Genomic DNA, 19,859 nt, shown 5'->3' on the forward strand with positions numbered 1-19,859 from the left:
GGTGGTTGGGGCTATAAATACCCCAACCACCCCACCATTCATTGCATCCAAGTTTTCCCACTTCTCAACCACTTACAAGAGCTAGGCATTCAATTCTAGACACATTCAAAGAGATCAAATCCTCTCCAATTCCACACAAAACCCTAGTGACTAGTGAGAGTGATTTGTCGTGTTCATTTGAGCTCTTGCGCTTGGATTGCTTCTTTTCTTTCTCACTTGTTCTTGAGATCAAAACTCCATTGTAATCAAGGCAAGAGGCACCAATTGTGTGGTGGCCCTTGCGGGGAAGTTTTGTTCCCGGCTTTGATTTGAGAAGAGAAGCTCACTCGGTCCAAGGGACCGTTTGAGAGAGGGAAGGGTTGAAAGAGACCCGGCCTTTGTGGCCTCCTCAACGGGGAGTAGGTTTGCAAGAACCGAACCTCGGTAAAACAAATCTCAGTGTCTCACTTGCTTATTCGCTTGGGATTTGTTTTGCGCCCTCTCTCTCTCGGACTCGTTTATATTTCTAACGCTAACCCGGCTTGTAGTTGTGTTTATATTTGTAAATTTCAGTTTCGCCCTATTCACCCCCCCTCTAGGCGACTATCATTAATTCTATCCACATATTATTTATAGTTTGCTTCAGCTATAGTGGCTCTAACCCGCTCTTCAGCTTTGAACACATCTATTTGATTGTCATAATTTTCTAGAACAATGCCTATATCTTTCATAACAGTAGATAGATTTTTCATTAGATTCATTATTCAGGATGAGAAAAGGATTTGGATGCGATGTACCTTGTAGCTGGTTTTTCTCACGAACTCTTTTGGTTGCTTTCTCCAGTATGGGGATTCCATATCTTTGGCAATTCTCGAGCTGGCTCTTGTAGCTATCACTGGAAAGTTCCTTCTATTTTTTTCTTCCCTTTCTTGCTTAATGCCTTCTCCCATTCCTGTTCACCATCTTCTTCTGTGTGGTAAAGCTCAGCCTCCTCCACTATGTTCCCATGCCAATCTTCCTCATTGCCCTCTGTTGGGAAGTCATCCAGCATGTGTTTCAAATCCTGTTTCCCTTCCTCCTGGTTTGAAAGCTGAAGGTTAATCATTTCCCCCAAAAAGATTCATACCATCCAGCCCAATACTGTTTTTGTTGACCTGACTGTTTGTAGTTGCATTAATCTCCTTGTTTGAGCAGAATGTCTGACCTTCCACTCTCTGCTTCATCATTTCAATATGAGATTTCTCCGGAGCCACCTTGGCCCGATCATCCACCGAACCTTCATTATCCAACACTTCAGAGAGTTGACTATCAGAGATGATTTTTTGTTCTATTTCTTTATTAAGCATCAAGACTTCAGCTGTGTTCACCGTAGAAGTTTGATCTTTAGCCTTTTTTAGACCGGGCGAAAAGAATCCTTTTGTGGGGTGAAACACCGCAATGGGTATCTCATCACAAATCTCTTGCAGTGTCCCCTCCTCCCCAGCATCTTCCTCCATGTCCTCCTGAGACTCTCCAAAACCATATTCTTGATTTTTTTTTCTCTAACTCCTTCCCTTTCCTCTCAAATTTCCCCCCTCTTTTCTCATCATTCCTCCCTGGTTTGTTCCTATCTTCATCTTGGTCTTTATCCTCTTGATTCTCAGATCCACTCGGCCCTAACAAGTAAGGAGATCGAGTGCGAGCTCCCTCAGCCACAACCTTCAGCTCATATCCCACTTTGTTAAAGAATACTTCTATGAAACCTTTAATTCGAGAGGGATCCCGACAATCCACTTTGACTCTAACTGGTCCCTCCTTGATAATACTTAACTCATCGACCACCACTGGCTTACCCACTAAGAGCAACTCCAATAGTTCTCTAAACAACTCTCTAAATCTTAAATTTAAGAAATGAACAGAAAAATGCTTCTCCAATGGTTCTCTAAATAGACTTGCTAAATTTACTTAGTTGCTATTCAACTCTATTTACTCTCCACATTTAGCAACTCGGTAGGAACTCCCTAAATGCAGTTGACGTCAATTTCTTCATACTAGCGTGATTATTTTTCTCTTTCCCACACAGTAAGATAGCCAGGTATAGCACGCTCTTTTTTCATTTTCTAGCATAATGAGGTAGCTAGGTCAAACACGCATGACACAAGTTTATCCTTCACCGTCGAACCTAACTTCCTCATAGGTTGCGCTACCGGACCACCACTCATCCATAGTTCATATCGACGACCTTTTTTCTTCCGCCCTCACATCCTCTGCTCTCAACCTTATTATCAGACAGATCTCATAAGCGCAGGGCCACTAAAGATAGATTCGAAATCGAACTACTTTCTAAATATGAGCAACTATTGGAGACTAAGTTATTTTTTACTTCCAATAGCTATTTAGCAACTTGCTAAACATGATTTTGGCAAGCTATTTTTTAGAGAACTACTGGAGTTGCTCTAAGCTTGCTACTTCTCTTATAGTCCCTTCCTCACGCGCAATGTCTGACAGGTTGTAAATTTTGATCCAAACACACTGGAGCACAGATGAAGCCTTCGGATCTGATTTGGATTTGGTTACTTGAACTCTGTAACTGTATAAAGGCAACTCAAGGCTGCTTAGTTTTGCACATGATTCCAACGAGCTTTTGTCAGGAAAGGAAACACTAAAATCATATTTATCCATCCTTCTAACTCTGAAATCCGAGTTAGCTTGCACCAGATTTTTAAGCTCTTTGTCTAATTTCTCTTCTGTGGGTTCCCCCTCAAGAATGTGAATAACAACATTTAACATATTCACCTGCACTTTTTTCTCAGGAATATAAAAACCAAAGAAGCCCTGCTCCGGAATTCCAAATCCAAACAACCGAAGTTTCTTGTTATTTTGGCATTCCGCCGCCATATGTCCAGACTCTTTACATTTGTAACATAGAGGGTCATTCCGGCAGTCAGATTGATGATGTCCAGATTGTGAGCAACGAAAGCATCTAATCTCCTTGACCAGTCCTTCCTGGATTTTAGAATCCCTACCCTGCTGCATCCCAAATCCGAAAACAGATCTCCCCTCTCTGAACATGGCTGAGAGCCTTGTTCCTTATCACGATTTTCTTGGTTTTTGCTTCCCCTACCCCCTGTCTCATTCCTACCAAAAGAACGATTACCCCCAAAGCCACCCCTGGCTGGCACAAAATTCCCACGCCCTCTCCAGAAACCACCCCTCCGAGAAATCTTGTTACCTATAAAACTTCCTAGACGATGATGTCCAATTTCTTGCTGATCCTGCTCGGTCTGTTCCCCTGGGGCCCTCTAGAGCTTGGCCCGTAGGTCTTCCTCCCTGCTAAACTCCGAATCCAGCAAGTCATCATCTTCCATCCAATCCTTAGGGGGTCGCTTCTAGCTATTCCCCCTGGTTCTCTTCTCCACGCCATCCCTCCTTCCTTAACCACCTGAGAAAAGGATCGCTCAAATGGTGTCGGTGGCTCAACTCTCTTGATACGCCTAGCACTTTGCCCTAGCCGGCGTACCTCTTCTGGTCTTGCCTGGTATCCTTTACCTGAGAGAATGTTGGTCCTGGGCACCCATAGCCATTTTGAGTTAATGGGCCTCCAGGAATGCCTGAACACCTAGGCCAGGGAGAGGCCCATACAAACGTGCTTCTCCTCCCCAACTTCCAAACGACCATCCCCGGTAGAACCCTCTTCCACCTTGGAATTCGATAGGACATGTTGTGCATCCGTGCATGAATGATCTATAGCAACTATTGGATTTGCCATCCTTCTCACCCTTGAGAAAGTGATAGCCAAATCGTCATCAACCCTGTCATCTTCTAGCCCAAACTCCATAACCCCAACCCCCTAACGGCAGACGTCGCGAACAAGCTGACACCCCAACCGTGCACAAACAAGGAGACAACAGAACTCAATGAACTTGCCAGCTGCGAACTTACCAGTGGGAATGACCTTTGCGCCGCACGCTGAAGACCCCAGTGTGGAAAGGCAGAGCGCTACCACCATCGAACTTGCAAGCTGCGACGCTGAATCCCCCTTCGCCTCGCCGGCTCCCTTGTTCGCCCTAGCTGCGATGGCGAATGGGGCGGAAGCCGCTGGGGGGTAAGCGACGACAACGAGCAGTGGGCGGCAGGATTGAGCCCCCCCATACCTTCTCTCTCTGGGTTTCGCTCTCTCTCGCGTGCTCAGAAAGTTTCGGAGGCGGCGGTTTTCGCTCTCTCTCGAGCGCTCCGTCCAAGCGTTTTTCTTTCAGAACCAGTCCTTTTTGATTCCAGACTAAAATTTATTGCTTTTATTATTAGCAATAAATTTCATGGTTCAAAAATGCGACAGTTTTTTTACTTGAATAGAGACATTTATTTTAACCAAAGAAAAATCATATATATATAATAAAAACAAATTAGTGGCATCCATACATATGGATGCCCAAACAATTATCGGTTGAGGAAGTCAACAGGAAAGTATCTTAAAGGTTGGAAACGTGGCAAATCGAGGAGCATGAGCTGGTAGGGCACTCGCAGTGGGTGGAGCCGGTTTGCTGACGCGGAAGGAACCGACCATTCATGACTCGCTTGGCACGCGGTGAGGTGAGTGTGAGTGTGAGTCAGCCTCTCGATCTGGGTTGGGTTTTGGTCTATAAAATACCCCGGCCTCCATCTCTTCTCTGGGTTGTGGTTGTGGCCTCCTATCCTTGCACGCACACGCAAACGCATCCCATCCTGTCCTCGCGTTACTACTAGTTAGTTAGAGAGAGACAGAGAGGATCGATCTGCTGGCGGCGTCTAAGCTGGAGAAAGGCGGCGCCACCGCCGAGGGCGACGAGATAGGCATCGACCCAGCGGCGGAGACTCCGGAGCAGCGCAACAAGTTCCTGGTCCTCCGCCTGTACGAGGCGCTCAACGCCCGGGACCACGCCGCCGTGCAGTCGCTGCTGGCGCCCGACCTGGAGTGGTGGTTCCATGGCCCGCCCAAGCACCAGCAGCACATGATGCGCCTCCTGACCACCACCACCACCACCACCACCACCGGCAGCTTCCGCTTCGTGCCCCGCTCCGTGGACGCCCTCGCCGCCTCGTCCGGCACCGTGATCGCCGAGGGCCACGAGAGGGGTTGCTACTGGGTGCACGCCTGGACCGTGGGACCCGATGGGGTGATCACCCAGCTCCGTGAGTACTTCAACACCGACCTCACCGTCACCCGCCTCGCCGCCGCCGTCGCCGCCAAGTGCGTCTGGCAGAGCCGCCGCCCCGACAGCGCCACCAACTCCCTGCCGGGACTCCTGCTCGCCCTCTGATCACTCTGAGGGATAAATTAAATACCATCTCTATCTATATACTACGTATCATCCTTGTCGTCGTCAGTCAGTCAGTGCAACCGTGTGTATGTATGTATCTACGTACGTATTGTATTTGTATCCCATCCATGGCCGTATGTCACTATTATATATATACAGTATATCTCATCAACTTTGACCACGCGCGTGCATCTTATACCTTGCAAGCAAATTCTAATTTGATTTATATTTAAAAAAACATAAATATCTCCCGGTTACTGGCTACCACAAACAAGCAAGCACTGGCTAAACTGTCCTTGTCATTTGACAAGCGAGCAACGATATGATTTTCTCTCCCTTCCCTGCTACCTACACCTACCTACTGCTACCAGGCATCTTGAATCCTGAGGGTGGTTTCAGATGCCAACCACGCTATTATTATCTGTCACAAACTCTTATCTACCACTCCTAAACTCTTATCTACCGCACCTCTTGTGTATAGCCTTTATCACAGCCTATACACATCAGCTTTTTTAGACTTTTATTTAAAATAAAACACCGCGTTTTATTAAATAAAATTTCATTCGTACACATAATTAAACAAAAAAATACATAATTTAAAGAACAAAATAAAATATAAAACCTTCAAAACAATTACTCCCTCCATTCTTTTTTATTTATCGTTGTTTAATTAAAAAATAAACTAGCAGACTACAAATATTCGAGAATGAAGGTCGTACATGACTGTCATATTTGATATTTCTCATCCACCTTTTTCATATCTTTTTCATAATCTATTTTAATTGTTTTTCAACTTTTTAAGGCTAATCTGTGGATTTGTTTTATGTCAACGTTCATATTGGCCATAGAGTGATCTATCAAATAATTCCGATTGATTTATGCACCGATCAGAGAGAGCATAGGAGAAGGATCTCCGGGCTACCGAGGACCACTGGTCAGGTCAGCAGGAGGATGAGTGAACCGTCTACCTTGGAAGCGACCACCCTGGATGAACCCCGAGGCACCGAGCCCAGGGTCGGACGAGGCAGAGCTAGAGAAGGGGTTCAGGCGAACCGAGAGAAAGCCCTCGAGTGGGTTCCTCGTTTGGCCTGAGACTAACCCGGTATAAATGGTCGGTCGTATTAACTATGCTTGACACCGAGCCGCAGTAGAGAACCTATCCGTCTCCCACTCATAACATGCGAGCCCCTCGCCATGCGGCACACTCATGACCTATTGTAACGCTAGAATACATGGACTTGTTTAAGGCTACATCATTGTGGCTGTTTGTGGGCACTGTCATGCATGTAGAAGAATGAAATGGAGGATGAGCACTATAGGGGGGGGGGTCAGGTACTCATGTATAAAGAAGGGTATAGATAAGTGAAAGGTTGAAGAGAAAGGAGGAGCTTCAATGGTAGAAGCTTCAATGATAGGAGGTGCACTCATGACCTATTATTGTAACACCAGAATACATGGACTTGTTTAAGGCTGCATCACTATGGCTGTTTGTGGGCATTGTCGTGCCTGCATGAGAACAAAATGGAGGATAAACACTATATGGGGGGAATACAGCAACATATAAAGGAGGAGCAACATGCGATCTACAAAGAGGATCACCATATGGATACATGTACAAGTATAGAAGAGGGTATGGATAAGCGAAAGGTTGAAGAGAAAGGGGGAGCTTCAGTGGTAGAAGCTTCAGTGATTAGAGGTGGAGAATTTTTGCAGGTGTTAGTAAAAATCAGTTAGAAACTGTCATGTCAGTAAAAAGCGATCAATACCGACCTGATATTTAACATGTTCGATACTGACTGTTTCGATTTTAACGCGATGCTATCGATCAGGCTGATCGATCGACAGACCTATCGACCGGTCGGCTGAACGATGGAGCTTGGAGGTTACTACTGACCGCTTGTGCCCCTATATATGTCATCAGAGGGTACCGCTCATCGTTGAACTCAGCCTCGTCAGACTGTCCATGTCCCTTGATTGGATGTAGCCATCCATTCCAAGGATTGACGGATGATGGATGGATATTTCTGCGTCGTTTGCGGTTGCTGCCACTCTCAGTCGTCAAAACATGAGAAAAACAAGAAACAGGTAGCTTAGCTAGCTAGCGAAATGAAAACGAGTGGTTGTTTATGATGGAGTACTACTAGCTAGTGTGAACGACCTGTGAGTGTTGCTGCTTGGTTTGGGCCATGGTGGTCCTTCTGAGTTGTTGGGCCACGGTCTCTCCAGCCTGGCCGCTGGCCCAGCACCAAACCCATTCTTGGTTCCAAAACAATGTACGTACTGCTCTCTAGCTCAGACGTCGCTACAAGGCTTTGGTTAATAAAACATTCATTAATATGAGTATGAGATGAAAAGGTAGCTATTGAGAAACCAAAAAAAAGGTGTTAAGTGTTTTTTCTGTGGGAATTGTCGTATGTGTTTTGTCAAATCATGATTAATATGCATGATTATTCAAAACAACAGACCATAACAATATCCAAAGTTTAGGCCAATTATTATTATTATTATTATTATTATTATTATTATTATTATTATTATTATTATTATTATTATTATTATTATTCCAAAGTTTTTGCTTCCAGCTTCCCTAACTCACAACTGCAACACAGAGACTGGTTACCTGTGAGTATAGATGTCCAAATGGGCGGATCGTGCCGGGCCGGCTCGAGCACGGCTAGGCCCGGTACGAATTAGGACCGTGCCGGCCCGGCCCGGTTTAGCTAGCGAGCCGTGTCGTGCCGGCCCACGGGCCCCAAGCGAAGCCCAAGCACAGCTCGTTAGGTTAATAATCGTGCCGGACCAGCCCACGACCCGACTGGCCTAACGGGCCCATAACAATATATGAAGTTTAAATGATTAAAATATCCTAAAAGTATGATTTTTAGGGTTTAAACCATATTTATTAGCTCTAAACATTTATTTACACCCACATAACCAACAAAAACACATATTTTTGTGTTTTATACTCTATATTCAAGTATAATATACGTATTTATATGAAAAATAGAAGAAAAAAAAATAAAATTGGGCCGTGTCGGACCTAGCCCGTCGTGTCACACCTTCGGCCCAGGCACGGCTCGGTGACCAAGCCGGGACGGCACGGGTCCGGTTCACTTCGTGTCGTGCCGGGTTCGTGCCGGGCCAAACCTGTGCCGGGTTTCGGGCCGTCCGGCAAGTCCGGTCCGTTTGGACATCTATATCTGTGAGCGTCATGGTGCAGCGCTTAATATATAGAAATGTTTAAATGGAGAGTACATTAGGAGGTGTTAATATTACCTAGAGATAAACTGTGGTTGCAAATTATAATGCACCGTAGTTGAACATTTGGATCGAGTACTAGCTTATTGTTAGGAGAGTACCGAAATAGCAATTATGCATATGTAATCGTTGCTTTGAAGATATATAGGTAAGATGGACGAAGCATGCACATGTTTGTGTCGTACGTGTACTGTGGTTGTTGGTACGCGCAGAGCTAGAGGAGGCAGGCTGGCAAGTCACACGAGAGCAAGTCCATTTTTGTACGTACGTGTAGCCGTAGGTACACTCATGTGAGTCAGACGTACGTGTATATACATAGTACACGTTTGTCATCATGCATGCAATAATCATTTCTTTTATTTCTTTTTCTTTTGCTGATTTGTACGTAGCGACGACGATTAAGTTGCCAGAAGCATACGCAACACGTACGTACGGGCGCGAATATACGTACCACATCATCTTCCTCCCTTCCTCTTCTTCCTCCTCTCCCCCGAGCAGATTTAAAGCTATCTAGCAGCCGGGAGCAGCTATCGGTACAGTACGTGAGCGAGCGGCGGCGGCAATGACAAGGTGCGGACGATGCCGCCAGTGTGAATGCGCCGGCGCCTCCACCACCACCTCCCACGGCGACGCGCGCAACCGCGACAACGATGCCCCCGACGCGGTCCTCGAGGGCCTCGCCATGGCAGGCCTCGTCGACATCCTCCGCCAGCTCGGAGACCTCGCAGAGTGCGTTTGTTTTGGAGTCCCTACTCCGCTCCCTAGCTAGTGTGTCCTACTATACTAGTTGTTGTCTCGCGTCGTCGAACCGCATCCGCATGCACACGCCGGCCGGTTACGTATCTACTGGGATGCGCAGGCTTGCCGCGGAGGTGTTCGACGACATGCAAGACCAAGTGATGGCCGCGTCCGCGCGAGGGCGACGACTGGCCGCGAGAGCCAGGAAGCTGCTGGCGGCCGACCTCGACCTCGTCCTCGACCTCGACCTGCCGCCGCCGTCCACCCAAGAACACCGCTGCCTCAGCTCTGCCGCCGCTGCTACTGCTCTCGCCACCTCCGGTGGTGCAGGCCGTCTGGGCTGCCGCTCCTATCTCGGAGGCGCGCCGCCGATGCCGCGTGTCGTCGTCCAACGTATCGAGCGCTGCCGCGGGCCTCCCAGGCTGTCACTCCTTGACAAGTATATATGGCCGCTGATATACGATACGATGACGTGCAGTGCAGCTGCCTGTTTGATTTCTGCTCCCAAGTCCCAACTCCAATGTCCAATCCATGCTGGTACGGTGGTGTTGCGTTGCAGGTTTGATGCTGCTGGCGATGGAGCGTGCCTCAAGAGGTACACCGACCCCTCCTTCTTCTTCAGGGCCCACTCTGCCAAGATTGATGAGCAAGGCACGCTGAAGCAGCATCGTCGGCAGGCAGAAGCAGCAGCAGCAGCAGGTGCCGCCGGGTCTATGTTCCTGCTGATGCAGCAAACAGCTGCTCACAGGGTCGAACAGCCCAACATGGAACAGAAGCTGCAAGAAGGTAGTACAGCGCAGCCCAGCCCAAGTGAGCTCGAGAGAACGAGCTCTTTCGAGGCATGGCTCTCTCCACAAGCTCGCCGCTTTCCTACCGCTACTGCTGCTACTACTCATCACCATCTTCAGGAACCACCTGATGATGATGATGGTGGTGGTGGTGGTGGTGCTACTACCTGTAGTGGATCCATCAGTAGTCAGGTTGATACCACATCGAATGCTGCGGCTGTTAGCAGCAGTTCCACGGTGAAGGCGGTCAGGCTGAACTCAGCATCATTGGTGAAAGGTGGTGAGAGTAATACGACGAGGTCGAGGTACAAAGGCAAGATCGCCTCAAGAGTCAGCAGCTTGCCGAGGAAGCTCTTCATGAACACCACCAAGCATCACAACGACCACTCGCGCTCTTTTCGTGCAGGTAGTAGCAGCCTCCGGGTGACCCAAGCCACAGACATCGGGGATTGCAGCCCTGAACTTGAAGCCATCGCCGTCGCCATCCCCACCCCAGGTATACGTAGCCTTCCGTCCTATCTGGAGAACCATGAAAGCATTTTCTCTTGTACTAATGTATCGGTAGTAGATGCAGATCGATGCAGTAACAGTAACAGCAGCACTCCTGAAACATGTACAGCAGCTGACTCCAAGAACCTGCTGCTGCTGCTGCCAGGAAGTGGTCCTGTTCTGGAGCCACCTGACAATTCTTCTGCTGCTGCTGCTGAAGACGCCAAAGTACATACGCCACTTGCGCCTATTCCACCGATGCAGTGGCTGTCAGAGAAAGGGACTCCACCTGCATCTCCTAAACACAGAACACCATGTTTCCAGCAACAATTTGGTAGCAGTGGGCAATCTGATGAGAAGCCAAGCCAAGAGCACGAGGCTTCAGACCACAGCAGCAATCTGCTGCAGGAGAGCGTGTTCTTCTCTGCGGCACAAGAGCTAGCGAAGATGTCCCCTCCTCCTCCTTGGGTGCCAAGGCCCAAATATCCACTGCTTGATGTTAAGGCAGTTAAGGCAGGGCATCCTGACATGAGCATCCGTCTCTCTTTTTTTCTGTGGCGTTTAATTAACAAAAGATGCCTGTCATTTGCAGCTACGGAATGGTCCAAGCCCGATCCATCCTTCAAGAAACATTTTGGACAGCAGGAGTGCACAGATAAAAGACATTGCAATTGTCAGTGCATTCTCATTTCCTGCATCAAGATTCAAACTCAACTGCCACCATGCATGGTTGTGGTTGTACTGACAAAGTTGTATATATATTACTGGCTGTGGCTGGTGCATGCAGTCTTCCAAGCTGAAACCAGCTTCTAGAGCGAGCTCTCATGTGACTGGGACTGGGAGTCCTACCAACGCCACCATTCTGAACAGAGCAGATGGCATTCGGCAGGTAATAACCATGCAGTCTTCCTCGTAAACCGTACATGGCTTTAGTATAATCTGACTGGCACAAGAAAAATGAGGCAGGTGCACGATGATGAAACTGATCAAATCTGGAGCGATGACACTCAATGAATAATGATCATGTACTAACTGATGGAAGTAGAGTCATTCAAGTTGAGATGGCCGAGTTGGTCTAAGGCGCCAGATTAAGGTTCTGGTCCGAAAGGGCGTGGGTTCAAATCCCACTCTCAACAAATATTTTTTTATTTTTCCTGTTACTCTTGTAATTGTTTGTAGAGAATTCATTAGCTTTTTTTTTCAAATCCAACTCTCAACAAACATGTTTTTCATTGTATTGTTTTTCTTTTTCCTGTTTCAAACTACTCTTCTAATTGTAATTGTTTGTAGAGAATTCATTAGCCCTTTTTTTACTTTATCATGCAGTTCTTGTTTTTGGATTGTTTTTCTTCTTCCTGTGTTAAGCTAATCTGGTTCTTGTAACTGTTTGTAGAAGATTCATTATTCTTGTAACAGTTCTTGGATTGTCTCTACAAATTTGTTGAGGCTTATAGTTATTAGATTTTAGCCACAGGATCAAATCTTTGGCGCGCGCGTGTGTGTGTGAGACTTAATGTATTACCTTTTAGCCTGTCTTAATATACTCATGTTCCTGTGTTGTTTGTAGATTTAGAGAATTATAGAGAACATGAGTATATTAAGCTATTCTTTATCGTTCTTTTTTTCTGTTTTAAGCTATTCTTCTTATATTGTTTGTAGAGAACCGCTGAGGCTCAGAGATTTCAAACACAGGATTTTAAAATATCTTCAGACCGCACGAGCATGGACGTTCACTTATCAGTTATATTCTTATCAGGGCTTGTTAAGTTAGAGGTCTTTCTATTTAATTTTGAATAGGAAGAAATTTAATCCCATCAAACCCCATGCGACCAAACAAGCTCTCAAGTGAGTCAGATTGCACTTGTCACCTTCTAATCGAAGCGAATATATATATTTTCAGTTTTTTTTTATAATGGAAACATGAGTTCCAGCTTTAGCATGGTAATGTGTACTTTTCAGTTATATCTTACAGTGTTTGTTTGAGCTCAGAAACGTCCCTCGACAGGTATTTTTTTGGCCATGCCCAGAATATCATAGTTCAGATTGAATCGATCAAATTCCATAACCAGACAGAACAAAGAATGATGGGACACAGCACATATTACTCTTGAATTTTCTGAACCACTGGATTGTCACTTGTCTCCCATCTTTCTCTGACATCGTCAGCTACCTGCATATGCATAAGCAAAACATGGATATCACTGCAAGAGAAAACTAGGTTTGACCAAATACATCTATACATCATTGTGATGGTACCTCTTGCCCCTTGGTTACAACAGGCTTGGTGTACTCATCCACTCTTTTATAGACCGGGTGACCTCGGATCTTATAGAAAAAAAGGATTTCAGATAGAAAATCAATATGAGAAAGATAGGGGCAAAGTTGAACAATCTCCTTAAAGATACTTTTTTCTTAAATGCTTCCCATTTTTCACCTAGTACTGTCTTTTTTGTTGGTGTAAGAACTAAATCGGTTCATATACTCTTTCTACTTTAGCAGAAGCATGCCTAGCTTGGTGTTTTTTTTTCCTTCTTTCTGCTAGAGCTAGAGCTTAATTCATCCTTGACGACTCCATATCCCTGCTTAGGTAAATTTGTGTCCTTCAACTTTGCAAATGCACCGGACACCACTGGTGAAGCCGATGTGATTGTTGACTTCAATTTACTAAACAATGTGTGGATGTTTGTGGCATATTCAGACGTGTCATTTGAATGTGAGGATGCCTCAGTTTTCTCATGTTTTGAAGCTTCAGGGGAACCATCCATGCAACTTGTACTCTCTTCTTTTCGGACTCCAAAACTTTCCTTCACCTGTAAACGTTTCATCAAGGCAAAGAATACATGTTTACAGAAAATCACGGTCTGTACTGTATCAAAGTGATATTTATGTATCCTTACCTCTTCTTTAGCAGCAAACATTTTTTTTCTTTGATATTTGCAGTAACCTACAAGTGGGAAAAGAGTGCCCTCATAAATCCATGAGCATAAAAAGAAACAAATCTATAGGGTACAGCTATCAATGTTAAGCAATCATCCTTGAAAAATAATTTCACTGGCATACCTTTTTAGATGTCTCCTCAGCTTCACTCCAAACTTCATCAACTCTCTTGTATATTGAATCAGTCGTCTTCTTAGTTCTGCAAAAATCATGTTGTTGCAGAATATATCACAATTTACTACTATATGTAGAAGATTCAAAACTGAAACTAGTGCAATAATTTTGCAACTTACCTTACCTTGAGATCTTCCTTCACCACATACCTCTTGGCCTCACCCTTTATTTGCATAGAAAACTCATTGAAAACACTTAGCTTCCTGTTATTCAGATGTCTATATCCGTTAGTTGTCTGCACATTTGCCCTTGTAGCCTACACCACGTACCAGCAATGGATGGCAATTAGTAAAATAAAATGCATGCAGCTACGAAATAAATGAAATTAAAAAAAGATGAAATAAGGCATACGGCAAAAACAGCTTCACAGGCATTCGGCGTTGGTTTGGTTACATACTGAGTGCTTCGCTTTTTAAGCACATCGAATGGATAACCTGTCTAACTAACCCATGCAATTGTACAGTTTGTGCTACTACAAACAAGCAAACCATAGCTTAACAAATGGTGTACAAGCAAATCATACCTCCCTAAAACTAGTAATTCATACTGGTGGTGGTAGCTACTATTCAACAGGATGCAAATGCTGATAAGCTATCACATATGCCATCGTTCAGGAGGGGGAAAAGACTCTGATTGTAGTCCGCATATATCTTTACTTAAAACATTAATAGTATGATTTTTTCCTCAGAAGAAGATGCTTTGATTTGGCAATTTAGTCCCAGTGGCATTTACTCCTCCCAATCTCTGTATAAAGTGATTAAATTCAGAGGGATCACTTTGATTCATAGCCCTGCAGTGTGGGATTTAACGATTCCTCCTAGAGTCCAATTTTTCCTTTGGTTAGTTTCTCAGAATAAAATCCTTACCCGAGATAACATTGCAAAACACAGGGAGCTAGGTGATGTCTCATGTTTGTTTTGTACTGAAGATGAGTCGGTTCATCATCTTTTTATTTGACTGTGTAGTAGCTAATCAGATTTGGAAATGTGTGTCAGATAGCTTGGATATCCATCAGGCTCATAGTTTTCTTTCAATAGGAAATATGTGGTTAAGTAACAAAAAGTTTCTAGTGCATAACATGGTATGTGCTGCAGCCTTATGGGAGTTGTGGAAACCAAGGAATGCAATATGTTTTCAGCATTCAGGTTGACGGAACTTGGGTCTTCTGCTTCGGAAAGTGGCTATTACAGCCGAGAATTGGAAAATCCTCTGTCCAGCTGGAGACCAGGCGAAACTGGAGAACGTTGTGAAAACATTAAGGACTTGTTTGGTTTTTGTGGCTAACTGTGTCACACTTTGAGCGTGTTTGGCAGGGCTCCAGCTCTACCAAATCAACTCTGGAGCTGCTACTCCACCACAGAGCAGCTCCACGCATGGAGCTAGACTCTCAATTTGATGTTGAAAAATGTGTTTGGCAGGAATAACAGCTCCAGCTTCAAAAACAAGGAATTTGAATGGATTGCCCTCTTTTGCCCTTCGGAACAGAATGTGTTGGTCTTTTTTTCTGCGCCTGGAGACTTTTTTTTTTTGGAAATGGAAATATCATTCCGGCCTTTTGCATGTTCATGCATACAGCCATACAGCTCAAATAATACATCATCTCAACAGTTTGTGAATCAAACAAACTTCAACTTAAAACATGCTATGGAATATAAGAACACAAACACTAAACCGCGTCAATCCTTGAATTAGACCGCCACCCGTGGCTCGCGAAGACCTCCATGGCCACCACCGAACATCTCAACAGTCTGCGCCTGGAGACTTGCATGTCGCTGTTTTTTTTCTTTTTGCCACGTCGTGCCTGGACGCTAGATGGTGCATGGCGTTGTTTTTTTTGTAATAGTGAAACGAACAAGTCATGCATTTGATCAAACAAAAATCCTATAAAATGATAAGGTATGTACTAGGGCAGCGATCGGTTTGCGCGACGGGCAGGAGATACGATCGGGAGAGAAAAAAGAAAACGAAGCGGTATCCTGTGTAAACGATGGCAATGGTGGGTAATTTCCACACAACTTCACGAGTCCTTTCAAAAACTGTGTTTGCGGAGTACCCCCTCAGGGACTCCATGGATTTGGTGGAGTTGGGAGCTAGATTCAAGTTTTTTTGGATCTGGAGTTTTTGGAGTTGGGAGTGTTTGGCTATAAAAAAATGGAGTGGAGCTGTTTTTTTGAATCTGGAGCTATTTGGAGCCCTGCCAAACACGCCCTTTGTCTAATGTTAGTCGTTCAAATTAAAGAACTAACCTTAGGCAAAAAAGTTAGACAAAGTGTGACAAGTTAGGCAGCGAACCAAACATACCCTAAAGTCTACATGTCTTTAATGGTATGTTACATCTTAATTATTTCGAGAAAACAATTTAGTTTATTATGATAATATTTTTTTTCTTAATTGTTCACATGTTTACATCTTACATGATGTACTTTTTGAATGTTTACACATTAAATGTATGAATCATCTACAGGCGATATAGTTCTAAGTAAAGAGATGCGAAAACATGCCGATTTTCTCTAGTATCCAAAATTTCATTTGAAGTTCCGCCTTAAATCCCATAAGTAACTTACAACAGTCACCAGCCCTCAATTCTAGCTCACCGGCGCATATTAAGGACTCGTTTAGCAGAGCTCCGTTCTATGATTCTCTAGCTCCGAGAGCCGATTTTCTAATAGAGTGATTTTCTAGCATAAGTGAATCTATTTGACGAAAATTGTTTGACAAATAGGCTATGAAGTGGTTCCTGATAGGTTAGAGAGTGGGGACCAGGTTGGGAGCGGTGGGAAGCATATTTTTTTGCTCCCACCTTATAGTACAAAATAGAGATTAGATTCACTCCACTCACATCATGAAGCAGTTCAGGTTTTTACCGTTTGGCTCCGTGGGAGTGATTCTTGCAGAGAGCGGAGCTATGGGAGCTCTGTCAAACGACCCCCAAGACTTTTCACTGAAATCAAATTTGAAAACACATAACATATTTCAAACTAAAAATGAAACAAGTTTCAGAAAAGAAAAGATAAATCGGAAGATTTGGCCGATTAGCCGCGCCTGCTACCCGATTAATCGGTTTAGACAGAGATAATCCGAGGGAGCTATAGTAGTTAGGTTTTGGGGATTTTCTTCAAATCTTTTTTAGCATTGGCGCTTCTACTTGTAATAATAATTAATATTATTGTTATTTTCATGAATGTCGAATCACATTGATCCGGTTTAGAAACAGGGGGAAATATATATCTCGGTAAGGTTGTTATTTGTATGTTGCTTTGACATTATATAATCTATACTATATATATGTTTCCACATTAAAATGTTGTTAGAAAAATAGAGTACGCTTCTACGTGGATCGGACAAACTTGGATGAAGTACGAGGCACAATTGATGCATGCGCAAAGTATTATGTTGCTCTTATCAGAGAAGTATAATACAACACAGAATCAATCAGTGGAATGCACATCCATGAAATGATCATCGGATGGTGTATTGTATCGATGGTATTTATGAACTATGAAACGATGATATGTAATATATTTGAACCATGAAACCGTGTCATGTAATGTATTTTAACCGCTAAATATTGTTATTGGACTTTGATAACATTTAGGCCATTTTTATTTAATTTTTGTGAGTTAAATATGCTTTATTTAAAAAAAACAAGAGATTCGATTTCTCGCGCTAGTGACCGATAAATCGATCTTATGGGGCGATTAATCAGTTTTGAGTCGTTTGAATTCAAAAGGTGGACCGATTTTGAATTCGGCCGGTTTCTACCAATTCCCCGACCGTTTTTTGTAAGCCAACCGGTTTCATGAACCCTGCTTATAACTGATTGATGCTGCCCCTTTCGCAGTGAAATCCCATCTCCACTTTCTCCAGCATATTTTCATCCATGGGATTGAGCAGCCAACACGTGTGAGGCAGCCGATGCACAAACTGATTAATGGGTGTTTACGAGGATGCTGGTAGGTAGCCGATGCACAAACTTTCCAGCGTTCTCCAAGAGAAATTTTACTTGAAACAATCAAAGCATAATACACGTTCTCAGACCACTTATAGGTGTGCAACAAGTGCCGTGGCAATCAAATCTCCCATGACGAGAGAGACGAGGATAACTTGTTCTGACAAGGCAGGAGACGTCTACTACATGTAGAGACCATCCGGAACACCTTCCTTCTTCTTGTACATCACCTTCTCCTTTGCTTTCTTGAAATCTGCATGGGTCACCTGGGTATCCAAAACAAAACATCAGCAATGTCAAATGGAACCATAAAGTACTATATGCTCAGACATAGTTAAAGCAAATTGGGTAATACACACACTAAAATATAATGGTCCGGGTGAACTACTACCAGTTAGCATACACCCAAATATAATCCCTATTCGATAGCAAATAAAAGGTCGAGTTATTCGAATACTTCTATTCACCCAGACAAGTTTATACGAATTGATGTAGGGATACAAGTTCAGGCTCACTTTCATTCTACGTTCTCTTAAGGCGAGCAATCCAGCCTCCGTGCAGATGGCCTTAATATCAGCGCCCGAGAACTCATCTTTGGTCATAACAAACTCTTCCAAGTTCACATCGTCAGCTAATGTCATTTTTGATGTGTGAATCTGCACGGTTTACAACCTTCATTATAAGGACAAAAAGGTATTACGAACATTGATAATGCAAATATTACTGTCTACAGATGTTACAGCACCTGGAAGATGCGTCTTCTAGTTTTAATATCTGGGAGAGGGAATTCAATCTTCCGGTCTATACGGCCTGGCCGAAGCAAAGCAGGATCAAGACTTTCAATGCGGTTTGTTGCTAGAATAACTTTAACATCTCCACGCGAGTCAAAACCATCTAGCTGATTCAGCAGCTCCAACATAGTTCTTTGAATCTCACGCTCTCCTCCTGAATGAGCATCATACCTCTTTGTTCCAACAGCGTCAATCTCATCAATAAAGACAATTGAGGGAGAAAGTTCATCAGCCACCCTAAACAATTCTCGGACTAGTTTGGGACCATCCCCAAGGTACTTTTGAATGAGTTCACTACCAACAACACGCAAGAAAGTCGCAGATGTTGAGTTAGCCACAGCCTGCAGACAGTTTCAAGTAATCACTACCCAAGTACATGCTATTTGAAAACTGAAAAGTAGAAAAAGAGTGTAATTTGGATAAACATAGACAAAGGCAGATATCAAAGCCTGCCCCTGCAATACTAAGCAATATATTGACATCTTGTATACTTGCAAGACAGAATACTGACCTTGGCAAGAAGAGTTTTTCCTGTTCCAGGTTCTCCATATAATATGACTCCCTTGGGAGGCCTAATACCAATGTCTTCATACAGCTCAGGGTGAGTCAAGGGAAGCTCAACTGCCTCTTTAATTTCTTGAATCTGAGCATCCAGTCCACCAATGTCAGCATAAGATTCCAAAGGCGCTTTCTCAACTTTCATCACAGATACCATAGGATCAACTTCATCTTGCAATATACCAACCACAGAGAGAACCTGAAGTGAACATTTGAGTGAGCAAACAAGATGAACCTCTCCTGATGGTCAAAACAATCCACTAAAGCGTGCAATTTACAACAAATGGTTATTGAGCACAACCGAGTATGTCGGGAAAGAGTCTAGTTAGAAATGTATACAAAGGGCACTAAACTGAGTGCACGTATAATAATTGTTGAACAAGCAAAGTAATATGGTCTTCTCCATAGCGGTCAAACAACACACATAATAGCAATCTTAAGATAAAATCATTAGAGTAACGGACATAACCGTGTTACAGGAGTAAGCAGACGAGCACCACACTAAAATGACTACAGTCCTACGGGGGAACATAGCAGATCGTGTACTGAGAAATGAATCTGAACAGCCACGATATCCTAGTTAACCCTTAGTTGGTCATAATCCTTGATTTGGAAAGGAAAACACCTTTGCGAGGTACAATATTGGGGGGAAATACTAGAACAGCGAGATTCTCATACAATAGCAAACAACACGGTACAAACAACTAATTCCATTTCCCAGTGCTAGTGGTTTGTACTGTGTTGTTTGCTATTGTATTATTAATGGTGGGTGATTGCACAGCATATGCATAGTATGCTGATAAATCTAACTTTCGTGGTTTTGCCTAGTTTATGTGAATGAAATCCGCCTAACTAATTCCACAAATCCCCAGCCTAACAACAGAGAACAGAGATTACCGAACACCCTTCAGCCAGTGAGCAG

General features: G+C 44.0%; 1 protein-coding gene, 1 non-coding gene and 2 pseudogenes across 20 annotated transcripts; 3 read left to right on the top strand and 1 right to left on the bottom strand.

Moving 5' to 3' along the window:
• The first annotated feature begins 4,644 nt into the window (after positions 1 to 4,644).
• LOC100191899 (wound-induced protein WI12 pseudogene) lies at positions 4,645 to 5,425 on the top strand (annotated as a pseudogene). Its single transcript, NR_168925.1, has one exon. The product of NR_168925.1 is annotated as a wound-induced protein WI12 pseudogene (transcript).
• Positions 5,426 to 8,913: 3,488 nt separating this feature from the next.
• LOC103633599 (uncharacterized) lies at positions 8,914 to 13,454 on the top strand. 18 transcript variants are annotated; one of them, XR_004851639.1, is made up of 8 exons: positions 9,001 to 9,242; positions 9,373 to 9,690; positions 9,811 to 10,535; positions 10,614 to 11,041; positions 11,121 to 11,201; positions 11,316 to 11,417; positions 11,495 to 11,621; positions 12,188 to 13,454. XR_004851639.1 is itself a non-coding variant. In XM_035961202.1 (7 exons), exons 1-7 carry the CDS (start codon positions 9,076 to 9,078, stop codon positions 11,540 to 11,542), a joined length of 1,869 nt encoding a protein of 622 aa, XP_035817095.1. In that variant the 5' UTR covers positions 8,914 to 9,075; the 3' UTR covers positions 11,543 to 11,873. The 18 variants fall into 18 exon arrangements, 13 of the variants coding, with proteins under 13 accessions (XP_035817095.1, XP_008653525.1, XP_008653517.1 ...); XM_035961202.1 differs by lacking the exon at positions 12,188 to 13,454 and having other exon boundaries at positions 8,914 to 9,242; positions 11,495 to 11,873; XM_008655303.2 differs by lacking the exon at positions 12,188 to 13,454 and having other exon boundaries at positions 8,941 to 9,242; positions 10,608 to 11,041; positions 11,495 to 11,943.
• Positions 11,584 to 11,664, top strand: TRNAL-AAG (transfer RNA leucine (anticodon AAG)). Its single transcript has one exon. It is a non-coding gene; the product is annotated as a tRNA-Leu (tRNA).
• Positions 12,630 to 15,014, bottom strand: LOC109941228 (mitochondrial import inner membrane translocase subunit TIM44-1-like; annotated as a pseudogene).
• Between the last annotated feature and the right edge of the window lie 4,845 nt (positions 15,015 to 19,859).

This window comes from Zea mays, chromosome 7 (genome assembly GCF_902167145.1).
Source record: "Zea mays cultivar B73 chromosome 7, Zm-B73-REFERENCE-NAM-5.0, whole genome shotgun sequence".
NCBI lineage: Eukaryota > Viridiplantae > Streptophyta > Magnoliopsida > Poales > Poaceae > Zea > Zea mays.

Bases quoted from the DNA above. Each gene is read 5' to 3' on its own strand.
- LOC103633599 (XM_008655295.2), top strand. From the start codon at position 9,076: ATGACAAGGTGCGGACGATGCCGCCAGTGTGAATGCGCCGGCGCCTCC. The intron at 10,536-10,607 runs GTATACGTAGCC...TATCGGTAGTAG, and splicing joins CGTCGCCATCCCCACCCCAG to ATGCAGATCGATGCAGTAAC. The intron at 11,042-11,120 runs GCAGGGCATCCT...TGTCATTTGCAG, and splicing joins TTGATGTTAAGGCAGTTAAG to CTACGGAATGGTCCAAGCCC.